Raw genomic sequence first — 16422 nt, 5'->3', positions numbered from 1 at the left:
CTGAGTGCACTTGTGATGTACTTTTTAATAGGTTTTGATGGTCACCACTGATGCAAGTTTTAAGCTTACTCACACGATGTGGCATGGACATTATGTCATTCCGGAAATTTTTTACTTTTCATTGAAAATGGCAGGGAGGTGTTTAATAAGGGGGCGTTTATTACAGACAATACAGTAGGTCTTCAGAAAAGGTGTACTTCCAAATTTAAGTCCTTTGACGTTGCACAGACGCACCCCACAGATATTCAATTTTGCATCAGGTTTTTCAATCTACAGGTTCATGCACTGGCTGGCTATGTGTTGTTGAACATCCTGGAGTGCTGCTAGCTACAGCTGCTCATGAAAGACAGACATGCAAAATGTAATAAACCATGCAGTCTGCACGAACTTGTCCAAATATATCTCTATCAAAATAGCTAGGTCAAATTCCAAGTTTTATTGAACAATCTCTATCATGTGTCATGGTGGAAAACACCTTTTCTTTTGTGGGTATTTTATGTCATCAATTTCCAAAAGAGGTTATATTACTTCAAAGAAGACTTAAACTCTGCAGCTTTATTTCAGGGTAAATTGATCAGACTTTGTACACTGCCATTCGGCAAAGGTGTGCTCTATGCCAAAAGAACTGACACAAAAATAAATGTTTATACATGAAAGATTAATTTTAGGAGTATACAGCAGAAATTATTTCTGTTAAATGAAATGACCTATTTCAAATGGCTTGGGGACAGCAATCCAATAGTAAAGTGACATGCATATATGCGGCTGCAACTTTCAACATGGGGGTCTTTTGGGGGGAAATTGTGTAAAAATATGGGTTTTTTAGGAACAAATGCTCAAAATTTGAGGGTTTTTAAAGGGAGAATTGAGGACAAAATAAGGTCTTTTAGTGCAAGAAGGAGTCTTGTTGAGGATTTTTTTAAAGGGCCTTTGAGGGGCTAATAGGACAATATGGGATCTTTGGGGTGGTGGATAAAAAAAATATATGTGGTCTTTTGGGGCAGCAGATAAAAAAGTTGGGTGCCCCTCCCTCCAGGTCAGAAGGACATTTCTAGTTCTATACCTTATTCCACACAAGTTATACTTACTCTTCATGAAGCTATCTAAAGACTGCACAAAAAGTAACACAACCGTTACAGATATGTCTATAGCTTCAGAACTATTATTAGTCTTATTCACAATATTTCAACATAAAGAATAGTGGTTTATGTAAGCACGAAATGCATAAAAATGCAAAAATAGGCACACAATTGGCCAGGGGTCAGGGGTGTAGTACCCCCTTAAGTAAAAATACTGTTGCACATTGTTAATATTGAACGAAATTGGGCATCTGTTGTATTAAAATATGCATGTAAACTATCTTTCTTTCTTATTGTGCATTAGGTTTTGTGAAGTCTTTATTATCTTAGATTTTTTTGAGCATTGTCTTGACTCTTGCATTATCGTAATTCCGGCGAGGGTTGAAGCATATATAGGCCGCCTCCTTCATTATTTTTATCCTAGATTTTCGATACATTCACCTCACCTCACATTCACCTCACTTGCATTATCTTTAGTCCTGTGCTAGGGTTCAAGCATATAGGCCGCCTCCTTCATTATTTTTATCCTAGATTTTCGATACATTCACCTCACCTCACATTCACCTCACTTGCATTATCTTTAGTCCTGTGCTAGGGTTCAAGCATATAGGCCGCCTCCTTCATTATTTTTATCCTAGATTTTCGATACATTCACCTCACCTCACATTCACCTCACTTGCATTATCTTTAGTCCTGTGCTAGGGTTCAAGCATACAGGCCGCCTCCTTCATTATTTTTATCCTAGATTTTCGATACATTCACCTCACCTCACATTCACCTCACTTGCATTATCTTTAGTCCTGCTAGGGTTCAAGCATACAGGCCGCCTCCTTCATTATTTTTATCCTAGATTTTCGATACATTCACCTCACCTCACATTCACCTCACTTACATTATCTAATAGTCCTGCTAGGGTTCAAGCATATATGCCGCCTCCTTCATTATTTTTATCCTAGATTTTCGATACATTCACCTCACTTCTGCATCTGAATTATAAGCTGTGGGTTTTAATTGTAGCTAATAGTAACTAAGGTAATAAGCTATAATGTAGGGCTTGTGTTCTACATTTTAAGCCATGCACTTAAAATGGGATTTAAATACTCCTACATATCATTTTTTCAATTTCTGAACAAGGAATAGTTGCAACAGCTTTGATCACAGAACAGAATACAGAAGTGCACCTTTAACAAAAGCTCAGCTGCTCACATGGCAGACTGTCTATACTTTGTGTATTTGTATCACGAATGGGAATTCAAGTGTACCGTGTATTGAAAGAGAACATTCATAGTGACAGATCTAGTTTTTAATTGAGTGATAGCAACTGAATCATGTAAAAGAAGATAGAATGCCCCTTTAAACGTTGTTGTACGGCTCTCCTAGCAGGCTGCCTAGATGTTTCGTAGTGTCATAAGTGAACATGAATGTGCAAAGAACATTGGAAATGACGGATAACTTTGATACATGACATTTCAACAAGTCATTTTGATTAGCTCACCGCTGAGCGATATCAAATCTGTACTAGTAGCGAGCAAGTATTAGAGTGTAGTATTGCAATGAGCAGAGTTGGATGAATTTATTCAGAGCATGTATTTTGGTAAGATCAGAGCCTGGAAGTAAAAATAGCAGCATTGATTGTTTGTCAAACATGGGAGCAAAATGAGTATCTCAAGTTGCTGGAATATTGCTATGAGTTGGCAGGGGGTACTGGGGGCACAGTTAATAATGACATTGAGTATCAGATCCAGCAGTTATTGTCCATCGATCCATTTCATTAATCTGCACCCAGGCCTAGAAAAGTCATGGGCTAAATGTATTGAGAACACCCCAAAGTCATGAATATCAATAAGGATGAAATTTCAAGAATTTGCGAGCATAGCGTGCCAAAAAATTTGATTTTTAAAGCTTTTTTGGTCAAAAAGGTCTAAATTTGGGGGGAAAAGTCCACTTTTTCAAAATCAGAACACAAAACCCCCACAAAAAATCCTGGCTATGGGCCTGGATTCAATCATTTATTATTTTATTTTTCTAAACATAGCTTTATATCAGCTTGAAAAGCATAAAATTGATTTAGCCCGACAAGACAGAGAGACATCATTTTGCTCGACCGCATTCCAATTGAATGCAAGTTCACACATAGTCCTAGATATTTCTCCTGACCAGATAATTTCCCTCACGGTGAGCAAAAGAATTTTGGTAGAAAAGATGTTTATGGTGACATCATTGAGTTACAAATTTTGCCGATCTGCCAACTGGCGCCAGTTCAATTCAAATGAAAGCTATTGGATTTTGTCATAGGGGGTTTGAAAGAAGCAATTGGGCCAAATTATCATGGTCCATATGGACAGAAAAGATTGCCCCACACTTGTCTCATTATGATCTCGAGTATGCTCATAGTCAGGACACAGTTCTGTCTCTCAATAGGTTTTTACATCATAAAGTGACCTTTGAATGTGTTGGGTACCAAAACTCATACTCCACAACTTGAGGTCAAATTTACAGCCATAGTTGTATAATTTAGGGTTATTGGACTGTGACTTCGGAAGTGAGGCTGCTAGTGGATCGTTAGTGCACTAGAGATAGGTGACTGTTGTGCATAATGCCGCTGCTTGATTGTTTTGTTTTGCTTGAAGGTGAATGGTGTAGCAGAGGTAGATAGAGCATTATACAGCGTGTTACAATGTATTTATGTTCGAGATGGTACAAAATTTTGAAGAAGACTCATTACGGGTTGACAAAAATACTGGAAGTGCGGTCATAAGACCTTTTAGGTAAAGGTTTAGGTTGGTAAGGTGATTAATGAAATTATGGCAACTCTCCTTGTACAACAATATTATTTTGTACATCTATTACAAACAATTTCTTTGTATGTGATTTAATGATCTTTCTCTGTTGCTGTAACATTTGCCGGGGAGGTTGGGTGGTACAGTGAAGCAAAATTGGGATATTTTCCGAAAAAAATTACCTATCCATATACCAAAATTGGCCAAGAAAAAAGGTAATTGATTATTCACATCCCTGCATGGTCATTTGTACTGAGTACCCCCCTCCCCCCGATAACGAATTTTCAGTTGTGTTATTTTTAGAAATTATACAAAACAATTGATGTTGGTACTGTAATCAAATTTTTACAGGCTTAACTAGACCAGTTTTTATCATATCGAGCAAACAAGCCAATAAATTCCAAAGTAGATCAATTGATGCATTTATAAGTTAGTACTTTGGAATCAATAATTTGACTGTCATCATGGTCATAGTAATGCTAGTCGTTTTGAATATTACGTTTGTATGGAAGGCATGGTAGACCAGTGAAGTGGAATTTTCATGTTGGGAAGAACTTAAGGGATCGGATTGCAACGTTTGCACAGTATTTTTTGTGGGACATGAGTGCACACCAGACATGGAATTGCATTCTGAATACAAAGAATGTCCTTCTGATATCAAATAATTTTGATTTTTTGAAATTGGTAATATAAAACTCATTTGATGGCAAATTATTAAAAATTTATATTTTTTTAATTTTTCACATTAAACAGTCATCAAAGTAAAATTTATAAATCTACTGATATGTAGCTGGGTGGAAAAGCCGATGATCATTTGAAAATTTATACCTTTTGTATTGAAGATAAACATTTTTTTCCCAAAAAGAACTAAATTTTAATTTGAGGATTGTTAAATATCAAAAATATCAACTTTGAATAATTTGCCATAAAATTTGTATTATATTGCGAATTTAAAAAAAAATCAGAATTATTTGATAGCAGAAGGGCATTCTTTGTATTCAGAATGCAATTTGTTATACATCACAGGCCCCACAAAAAATACTGTGCAAAGGTGGGTGACTGACCCCTTAACATGATATATGTGTAGAGATGAATCATGCCGATTGTTTTTATCAAAATTAGTATATTGTTTGATAAGAACCATCACTATAAATACAAATTTAAATAAAAATTCTAAAACAAAATGCTGAGGTACTGCACATAACTACGCAGTATAATTTGTCATGTTCATTCACCTGCACATGTACTTCATTTAACCCTAAACGTCCATTGGGGTGATTCCATTGCCTCTGTGAGGGGTATGATGGAAGATGATCTGGATATCAGACTGCATGTATTGACCATGAGAACATTTCCATCTCATCACTTGGTGTTTGTTCCAAGTACTAGAAGAATATCTTGATAAACTAATGTACAGGCATGAGAATTTAAAGGTTTTTTTGTAGTCAAAATTTCCGCAACTTTATATTTAATTTCAGCCTGTTTTTGGTACTTTTTGCCTAATTTCACACATATTTTCATTAATTTTTTTTATAGAAAAGTGCAGTTTCATGTCTGAATGTAAAAACATAACTTAAAGAAGTATGTACATAATATTACCAACACTTATATATGATATCATGGGATTAGAGCCAGAAGGCCCTATCTGCAATGGCTGCCACAAGTCATATTTGTAAGATGTGTATTATACAGAATGCAGAAATTATCTATTAGGCAGCTATTGCAGATAGAGCCATCTGGCTCTAATCCCTCGATATACAACCTCTTGCAAGCTAATACGGCCGCCAACCTGAGCCGCACTGACAAACCTGAGCAGTAACTTGATAAAGGTAATAACAGGACACAAGTCTTGTAAATGAGGGCAAATTACAAAATATGCGTTTCTACCTGGCACAGACTGTCACTGCAAATCAAGATTTTGCAGAACTTGCCGCATTGTACCGATGTTGCCAGAAAGTTGTATGTGATAAAAATTGATCGCTGCAAACATATGAAGTTATTAAGATTGCAGTTCTACATGTACATGTATGTACCTAGCACTGTGACTGCTGCAGAACTTGCTGTAACAACATAGCAAGAAGATGTACATGTAAGTGATAAAAATTGATACAAGTTTGCAAACATATTTTACCTACTTCAACAAGAATACATTTTTGTAAATGAGGACAAAATACAAAATGTGCAGTTCTTCCTAGTGCAAATCATTGGCAAAATTGAATTCATGGTAAAGGTATAAGCGCAAAAAAAAGGAAAAAAGATATAGACGTGATAAAAGTGAAAGCTGCAAACATGATATAGGGCCATATATTTAAAATTTAACACAATGAGATTCTTGTCAATAAGCACAAATGTGCAGACTTTCTACTACTGACTGTCACTGCAAATTAAGATTTTGCTTAACTTGTGCATGGTAACAACAGTGCAAGAAAATTTGAATCTAACAACTGCAAACATATATTTAAACTTTTAACAAGAACATGATTCTTGTAAATGAGGACGAATTACGGAATGTTCTATTCTATCTGGTGACTGTCATTGCAAATCAAGATTGGCAAACCTGGCTGTAGTGTGTGTAACAATGGATTGAGCTACAAGCAGTGGCTCCGGAACCGCCGGGGCATGGGGGGGGCCCGGCCCCCTCAATAATTTTGGTGGGGGGCCCAAGTACCCTAGAGCCCCCCCCCCCCAATAATCTGAGGTAAAATTCATAATTTTAGGGTAAAATTCATAATTTTAGGGTAAAATTCATAAATTGTCGGGTAAAATTCATAATTTTAGGGTCAAATTCATAAATTTTCAGGTAAAATTCATAATTTTAGGGTCAGATTCATAATTTTAAGGTAAAATTCATTATTTTAGGGTATAATACAAAATGTAAGGTACAATTCATGTAAAAATGTATGCATGTCAAAAGCTTCCGTGCGATACCCCTCCGCACCCACCCCTTCAGCGTTTAGCGCCTCGGAGAAAGGCCACAAATTTTGGGCCCCCCCAATATTCAAAATCTTCCGGAGCCTCTGGCTACAAGAATGCATGCAGTTGTATCTGACTTGCACTGCATCATGTTAAATAAACATATTTTTGACTTTAAACAGGATGAGATTATTGTAAATGAAGAAAATATGTCACAACAAATCAAGATTTACAAAACTGTCCACTTTGCAATGAGAGCTCTAAACAATTGTTTAAAAATTGATAGCTGTAGCATGTTTTAAAAAAAAAGCATATTAAACTTTCTTAACAAGATTATCATCTTTTGAAATGGAGACTGAATTGTTCCATTTCATGATTCTAACTTGTCAATACAATTAAGGGATAGCTGCCAACAATATGAGATACATTAATACAAATGATTCTGCAAGGCATTCAATCTTGGATAGTGTTGTTAAAGGTGCTATTTCGCTTACAAATGAAGTTTTTTTTTTCATTTTTTGGTGCATCAGGATGTTAGGAAAGGTGTGTTATGCATGGAATATGCACACACAAGTGGCTTTTAATCATGGTCTAGTGTGAAGGCATGTCCATGCCGGAGATCATTTTACCATCTATGATTCATCCAATTCAAACCCAATACTTGCAAGCAATTTTTTTCCAAGAATTTGAATTTGGATTAATTTGCTGCATGTGAAACAAAATATTCAAACTGGATTTTAGCAAATAGTTTGTGAGGAGTGCAAACAGAATTGGTGTTGTCTGTGAATGCCAGGCCTGAATAACAATGAGTGGAGTCTGTTTTAAAGCATTATTATGTTTTGATGAAACCAAGTGTGTGAAAATATTGGATCCAAAACATAATGATAAAATTGGATGCTTTACGCCCAATATTTATTGGTCTGGCTATGTGTTTTAAAATATTGGACTTGAGTCACTCCATTAAAGTCTAGTCCAATATTTTAAAACTCATTGCTCAACCAATAACTAAGGGCTCAATTGATCCAATTTTATATCGCAAGTGGGTATTTCCCTACTCCGTAGCCAATATAACATCATATGGCACTCAATTGGCCCAAGAAGTTGAGAAATTGGTCCTGAAGAATTTGAGAAAAGTAAGGAAAATTATCGAAAATACAATTTTTGAGGGAAACATTAGTCCAAGCCATTCGATGCTTCACTTTAATTTGCAGTATCATATATTCATACAGAATGACTCTTTAAAATGGTAGGGCGTCTCCGGGCAGCTATTGACCGCTTTTCAAACGTGCTGCTATTTATTGTGTGGAAGTTAACCCCAATCTGTCAATCGAGAAACAGGCTATCCTATACACTGGTGATGGCAAGGTCCAGATTCTGGATGTATATATGTCCACGATCAATGTGTTACACAGTATTATTTTGCAACCAATTTATATTTATTTTATAAGCAGTTTGGTTTCGGTTTCCTATAGGTAATTTGCTGTGAATTTTGTCCGGCCGCAGTTTGCTTCATTGCACAGTTAACATTGTACTGTTGAAAGTTGAATTTCTCTTAGCTGATCAGTGGCCTGTATCAAGGACTCACAAAAATAAAGTTGCCTCCAAAAAATTTAGTCACAGACATGTGATAACTCACTTGAAGCATGGAAGTACTAGCTTGAAGTCTAAATAATTGCTCCAGTTCTCAAGAGCAGGGCTCGATTTAAAGGGGTTTACTTTGGCTCTGTGCATGTAGAATTTTGCCTGTGCATGCAAAATTGTATTAGCCCATTTTGGGGAAAAAACAGAGTTGTGCTTGTAATTTTTTTCTAAATCGACCCCTGCTCAAGAGCAGTTAGATTTTAGTAATAAACATGTAATAGTAATACAGGCATGTTCAAATATAAAATTATATATGACCTGGTGAAACAAAAAGAAATAATTTGAAAATTTTAATTTTCAGGCTCGTAATGTTTGCACTGTCAAACAATAGTCAGCTGGGGCATTCTTTGGGATAACGCATTATTGTTACTGTATAAAGTTGAATTTAAATGTATTCTGATCTTTATGTATGACCATTGCAACATAATGTGATAATCAGTGTTGCCAATCAATTTCGGCCCGAATCACAGGTGAAATAATCGCCCAATTTTTGCCCATTGGTTTCTGTGGGACATGAACAATCTGAAGTCGCGGGAGCCAGTGTTGAAAAGTCGCCCAATTTTTTCTTAATCATTGATTTTTATATGACAAAAAATTATCAAAAGTTGTGGGGAAAATTGTGGAAAGTCACCCAATTGAGCTACCAAATCGTGGGTGATGATATGAACTGATTTGAAATACTACTATATGGTTCTCTCTATATAGCGTGAGTGAATTAACATGCCATCAAGATGTAGGATTTGAAGCTGGGACATTATAATTCAAGATCAAATGTGAATTTAGCATCAGCACAAGTTCTTAACATTGTTTTATCTTTTATTCTTTTTTTATCATGCAGAAACTAAAACAGCAGCTGCGAAAACAAAATAGTCGCAATCATCAGTCGTCGACGACAAACCAGCGTGCCTCACCGGTCCATGGCAATCATTCCACGGCGCATTATTCCTCACCGTCGCCGTCATCCTCCACGACGTCGACAACCTCAACGTCAACCAATACCACGCCCACCGCTGCCACACAGACAGAAGAGCCGCCGCCGCCAGCTCCCCTGTCTACGTCTCGTTCCACCTCCACCGCCATTCCCGTTCCAACGTTGAAAGCGCCCTCCACCAGCCCACGGATACGAGGGAGTGTTGAGGGTCTCAATCAGGAAATAGAGACACTGGTGCTACGTGGGTTTCCAAATGAACATGAAAGGGTAAATGTTGAGTTGTATCTCATTTGGGCAATTCCAGTTGAAATCTACACACCCTATGGAAGACCTGACCTTAATCTCCCACACAGGGAGTGTAAATGGAGTCATCCATTTTAACCCCATTTGAAATTCAAACTCCTTGTGTGGAAGATTAGGGCCATGTCTTCCAAGGGTTGTATGGATTTCAACTGGAAGAGCCCAATCTCTACTAGCTAGATGGAACATGTACATGTAGTGATGTGGTTTTGCCGCAAGTCGCTTTTGTACATGTTTGTATGCACTTTGCAGGATTATGATAGTGCATGCAATTCAATACTATGACCAGCAAAATTTGAACCTTCAAGTTACTACCAAACTTGGGGTCAAATCAGGTATAGTATGATGTATCTGTTGGTCTTCAATTGGCGGTGGACTGGATTGTGTAACAAAACGAAAGGTACAAACTTGACTGGGAATATGAAAAAATGGAGCATGTTTAAATAGCGCATCAGCACATCACGACTCTGTCATCATGAGTTGGTGCAGTGTTTTAAGTCTGTGTTTGAATGATTGAATGATGAAGGCACATACAAAAGACCTGTACCTACAAGATGGCAGACATTGAGTACTCTATATCAAGGTCTTAGAGGAAGAACTAGATATGTCCACAATTACATGTTACTCATTTTGGCAACAAATGGATGGTTAATTCTGCCCTCCATAATAAATGCAAGTGACTTTGGGGTATATGCATGGTCACTTAAACAGTTAGCATGGTTAGTTAGACGCAAGTGACCATGTACATACCCCAAAAGTCAGTTACATTATATTATAGAGGGCAGAATTAACCGTCCATTTGTTGCCGAAATGAGTAACATGTAATTGTGGACATAGCTAGTTCTTGCTCTAAGCCCTCGATATGAAATTATTGTCAAGACTTCTATAGGGATTATATAGCTTTATCTGTAAACTGTATAATCCCTATCTTGATACTAGGCTAACTCCGAGAAGGCTAACATGAAGGCATTCCTGATGAAGGTAATACTTAGTACCCAATTTTTAGCCCCCACAACAATAATTGGGCTTGCAGATTTTATCAGTGTTGAGTACAGCCATATTAAACATGCTCCACATATATTTTCAAAAGCATTTTGATAAAAAGGTAAACCTACCCAGCATCTTCTTCAAGAAACCACATACTGTGTTTATAGAGTAGTAGAGTAGGCTTTACACTAGGATCTCACATATCCTCATATTACAGGCACAGTTCCTTAACCCTCATAGGCTTCTTCATGCATAGAATGGCATTTTTGTGTGCCATGTACAAAAACTCATGCTCCATAACTTAAGGTCAAATTGTGAGCTATTAATGATGAAGGGAGGTCACGGAACTGTGCCACTGAAAACGAGAGTGTTAGAAATAGAGTCTGGTTGAATAGGGATCAGTTACAAATAAGAAGCTGGATTTAGAACTAAATAATGAATAAGAGCTGTAAGCTTATAACCCTAGCTCACAGCACAGTTGTTGTGGGTAGTCTAAGCTTGCTAAAACTATATTTCTCTCCAAAAAGTAGAATTAAAAAATTGTCATGAAAAACTTTGCAATCTATATGAAAAATGCTTTCAAATGAGTCCAACAAACCTAGGTGTGGTGGTTCTAAGATACTCATTGAAATTGTTTGGACAATTTTTGTTGATTCTCATGCTGTATAGGGGTCCTTATTTATACCAAGTCATTTTAGTGGGCATGGAAGTTCAGTATCGACAATTTTCTTTATGCTAGGCTAATAGAATACTCTACTCTATACACTATACAGACAAAAATAACAGCACACAAATGATTTTTTATATTTAAAATGAGGGGTGTGATTCAGGATTTTTTGTGGCCAAAATTTACGCAATTGTACTCAGGCATGAGAATTTTCAGTTTTTAAACTGAGTTCAGTATATTTTTAAAGTCAAAATTTCCGCAACTATATTTAATTTCAGCCTGTTTTTGGTACTTTATGCCCAATTTGACGCACATTTTCAGTTTTTTAGGAAAGTGCAGTCTCATGCCTGTGTATTGATTTTCAGCCCGTTTTGGGTTATTTTAGCACAATTTCAAGCTGTTTTTCTGGATTTTTTTACTACTTTCAGGATATTTCACAAGCTTTGAATCACACCCCTGAAAGTTGCATTATACTTGACATGAATTCTGCGAAACAAACAACTCACACAATTTTCAACAACCTTAAAATTGTGAACAATTTTGTACGTGAAAATAACAGTTTGTAAAAGAAGCAGTAGAAATGTAATTCAAGTATATCTGTTGTGTTGAATGGCTAATGAAGGGAAGATTATCCCCACAAAGCCAGCTGATAGTTGTGCATGAGTAAATACATGGCCATGAATTTGAGTCAATTCAATAGAGTGTGATATCCACAGACGAAAATGACTTCAAGGTAGAAGGGTTTCGTTACACTAGTTTGTAAAAAAATAATACAATTATTGCGTTAAGATTTTTACTGGCTGGAAGGTTGAAGTGAGAATTATAAGGTCATAATTTCATCCGATATGCCGAGATTACATGTATGTCTTCCTGTGTGAAAGCAGTCCCATCTTTTGCTTTTTATTGCTGGAATGGACACAAGCATGAGTCAGGCTGGCAAGGATAAGGGGTTTGCATGTTATTTGCACAGTAAAGGAGAGAGGCCTGTTTTTTTATCAACAACAAACATGATGGTGTCTCTGTGGAAAAAAAATCTTATCACGGGCTGTGCCACAGGCTGAAACCCTACCCTTTTCGGCATTTTTTTGCACAAGGATGACTTCAAGTTTGATTTGAGTGCCCCGGTTTGAAAAGCCATGGTTTTGAAAAATCCTGGTTTATCAAATTTGAAAAACCAAGTTTATCAAATCGTAAATTGAATTTATTCAAAAACTTTAAAAAGGATCGTAAGGATGAATCTAAAACTTGGCTTTTCAAATTGAGAAAGCAGTTAACAGAACGAAGAAAACCATGTTTGTATAAAATGTAAAAAGCCCAAGTTTTTGACAAATTTGGTTTATCAAATTGAAACAAACAAATATTTATTCAAATCAAGAAACATGGTTTCTTGAATATGTGAAGCCAAGTTTTTGAAAAACTTGGCCTTTTTCCTTTATTGTGCAAATAACTGCCATAGACAGGATCAAGCAGAGCGAGTCAGATGTCAGTAAAATTAATTTTGAGATCTGACAAAAGCAAGCGCATATTGGTAAAGGGATCCTAGATTAAATTTGGATGTAAATTTCAGCCTAAATTTGATGTAAATTTCAGCTGAAATTAACAATGTAGAAAAATCAAAATTGAATGTTGCGTGCATCCTATTCAAATTTGTTTTACTTGATCACTATGGAATTAATTGTGCCTACATGTATTCAGTGTCAATACAATGAATTCACATGGTCTGAAGTCTGTCTATTAAATGCTGATTGAATACAGTTGATTCTGTTTGTGTTACTATCAAAATTTGAATCAGCTGCACAATTGTCATAAACAAAGATTCTAGACAACATTTAGATTTGCAGACTACATTTGGTACCATATGCATGCGGAACACAACAAGAAAGCTACCATTTTGGATTTTCATGCACAGAGAGCAAAATAATGTGCCTGCGACATTTTTTTTGGCAAGGGCAATAAATAAAGATAAATAAATAAAATAAATTGAAAGTAAAAAGCAATGCAAAGAAGGTTTGCACAGTGCACTTGTCTATATCGCAAACATACATGCACATCATAATTAAGAGGTGCGCCATTTTACCCTCCATAAGTAACATGAAAACATGGCCGGATCCGGATTCTCTAAGTCTATAATCCATTTGGATTCCTCGAAACTGTGTAGCATCTGTGAGTGATAAACGTGCGATCAAAGGCGTTGCGTCTGTAGCGTGCAAAGTGACTGTGCTACAGATACACTGCCTTTAAGTGCGCGTGTATCACACACGGACGATACTGGCTCGAGGAAGCCATATGGACTATAGCCTCTTTGGTCAGTACTGAAAATTGACACAAAACTTGGGAGCAATGTGTTCAGGTGCATAATTTGATGAGAATCTCACTCGTTTGCAGTGATTAAAATAAACTTAACTAAAAGGATTATTTAACATTTTGTTTTTGCAGCCGTCTAATCCAGGCCCAACTCCAGAAGGTCATCGTGGCGCCAGTCCCACGGCTGTCACGCTGCACGCAGCGTCGACACCCAGACGCCAGCGGCAGACGATAGCAGTGACAATGGCAGTCGCTCAGAGAGTCGCAGTCAATCGGTTTCGCCAACTTTCCCCATGGATGGGTCAAGGCCATCCAGCCGATCAAGTTCAACGGGTAATGGAGAGAAGATAGAAAAGGGTAGGTTTAAAGGTCAAAAAGTTTTATGGAGTACTTTATCATTCCCCATAGGCCATAACACGTCGCAATTGGATTGAAATTTGGATTGAAATAAAATCACACAATGATGTGATGATGTTTGCAGGACAGCCATGACAGCTAAGTCGAGCTTGCATGTGCAGTGGCCTTGTAGGGTGGGGCTTTGTTTCAATCCAATATTTGATTAAAACTGTGTCATATAATGCAACTTGGCACGTTTGCAGGACAGCAGACCAAAGTTGAGCTTGTGCATTGGCCTGGTGATGCATGATGGGAGATTGGCAAAATATATTCCATTATTATGATAATACTTTTTGGTGTAGATCAGTAGCACATTTGATCACAAATAATAACTTTAGTCTAAACACTGACTTCACCCTGACAGGGCATTTGGCAATTTGGGACTCATATATAAGAGAGAAGCATGGGCAAATAGACAAGTAATGAATTGAGCAAGAGAAATAGTAAGTTTTAGGTCCGATCTGCTGTCTGTGCGGGGCATTTTGAATTTTTATGTTACCCCACAGGGCATTAACTGATATCCAGTATGCGAGATCATTAAAATCCTGCTGTGTGAATATTCTGTCAAGGAATTAGTACCATGTATTACCACCAGCATTGTTCACCCTTCTTAACATTTGAATGTTTTTATTTCTCATTGTTACAGTTTCTCCAGCTGAGAATGAGACGCTCCAGATTTACATTATGGTCCAAAATATGCAACGTCGCCTAGCCACAATAAGTCCTATCAACTAACAAGGTGTCCACCCGATGGCTGTGAAAGGGCAAAACCAATGGAAGAACAGTAAGTCATGAAGTGGAGGGCAAGTGTTGGATTACTTAGTAAAAAAAAGTAGATTACAACCAGACTGAAACAAGGGAGTCTTATTAGTCGCTGGACGCAGAATGGAAACCGGAATATGTGCGTTCAAGGGTGGTTTGTCGGTACGCACAAAGTGCAGTTGCTTAAAGAGGAAGCCCCGCCAGAGTAGTTCTTCTGGGGTGAACCAAACCTGCCTGGTTATCAAATTAATCGGTGACAAGGTTATCTCTGAGGTGCTAATTAATGCAATACGATAAAAACATCAATTAGCACCTATCGAATTCAGAGATAACCAGGCAGATTTAGTTCACCCCAGGAGAACTACTCTTGCGGGACTTCCTCTTTAAGATCACTGACGTCACTTCCAAAGTCAAGGTGAAAGTGTAGTAGTACAGTGTCTGTGTGTGATTTTCCTTTGCTGCAAACGCTGGGTATTCCACTCCTCCACTGTGATTTGCCACTTAAGAGGATTAGCATTGGTCATGGCTTTGCTCTTCCCAGCAATTTGCTTTTGCATCAAATTTTTGCAGCAGCGGAAAAAAATTGCATTGAAGGCACACAAAACATTGAACTATAGTGGTCCTAAGCAGGTGGAAACCCACAAAACCTTTAGGAAAGAAAGCAAGATGTTTACATGAACGCCCTGGTATTACAGATTCAAGGCCTGTATGGTCAGTGAGAAGAAATTTGAACAATTTTTAAAAAGTGTTTCATTCCATGATGTCAATAATGTAACCAACAAACAATTCAACATTAAGTGCTTGTTCCACAGTGTCTGTAATTATTTAACAAAATGTTTGCAATGGTGTGGCACTTGCTACTGTAGCTTAAGCCCTGTTATTCATAGGCTTAAGTATAAGCTGATGTTGTTTGTTTGTAAGTAAGAGAAGAAACCCAGTTCAAGGAACCTTCACAAGAGGAAACTACAATGGAGTGCTCATCATAATAAAAAGGGTGAAATAAGGCTCTGATGGTGACAGCGCTGGTGTTCTACTAATGAATAACTTCTCTATTAGGCGACGATAAAAGAAAGCCCTGTTCTACGGGCCCGACCGACCCAGATTTTGAACAAATTGGGAAAAAAATTTTCCTGTACAAATGAATACCGACCCAAATTTTGACAATTTCAGAAACAATTTTTTTTTGTATTTTCCCAAATTGCAAATATTTACAGATTTTGGTGATTTTTTGGGTTTTTTCAAAAAAACAAAAAAAAAAAGCCGACCGATCGACCCTACTTGAAAGTTCCGTCCGCCCGTAGAACAGGGTTTCCTTTTTTCGTCAGCCTTATATGCATCATGGAAGAAAATGCTAACATTTGGTTATTCCTTCATGTAATTTTACATGAAATTAGGGTTAATATTAGGCTCAGGGTTAGGATTAGCTTACACAAAATAATTACATGAAGGATCAGCTGAAAATTTGTTCAAGTCACATCACCTGGATGAGTTTTTTAGGGTGATTGGGTTACAGGCTCTTTAAATTTGGTCAAATGGAAAAGTTTACAATGAATAATTAATAGTCAATAATGTTTGGGTTAAACTAATACTTGAAGCAAGCTGAATGGGCTATTCTATTTGAAATCCATACACCCCTATGGAAGACATGACCTTAATCTCCCA

The 16422-nt window shown here is 37.1% G+C and overlaps 1 protein-coding gene across 1 annotated transcript in view; it reads left to right on the top strand.

Moving 5' to 3' along the window:
* Nucleotides 1-14731, top strand: part of LOC140150472 (protein FAM117B-like) — a 62094-nt gene extending 47363 nt beyond the window's left edge. The window contains exons 4-6 of the mRNA XM_072172491.1: nt 9252-9611; nt 13735-13959; nt 14645-14731. Coding sequence (XP_072028592.1) covers nt 9252-9611; nt 13735-13953 — 579 coding nt within the window. The 3' untranslated portion in view covers nt 13954-13959; nt 14645-14731. The remainder of the gene's footprint in view (nt 1-9251; nt 9612-13734; nt 13960-14644) is intronic.
* The last annotated feature ends 1691 nt before the right edge of the window (nt 14732-16422 follow it).

This window comes from Amphiura filiformis, chromosome 4 (assembly GCF_039555335.1).
Source record: "Amphiura filiformis chromosome 4, Afil_fr2py, whole genome shotgun sequence".
NCBI lineage: Eukaryota > Metazoa > Echinodermata > Ophiuroidea > Amphilepidida > Amphiuridae > Amphiura > Amphiura filiformis.
The sequence above is the reverse complement of the archived record's forward strand: the minus strand, read 5'-3'. Positions and strand labels throughout refer to the sequence as shown.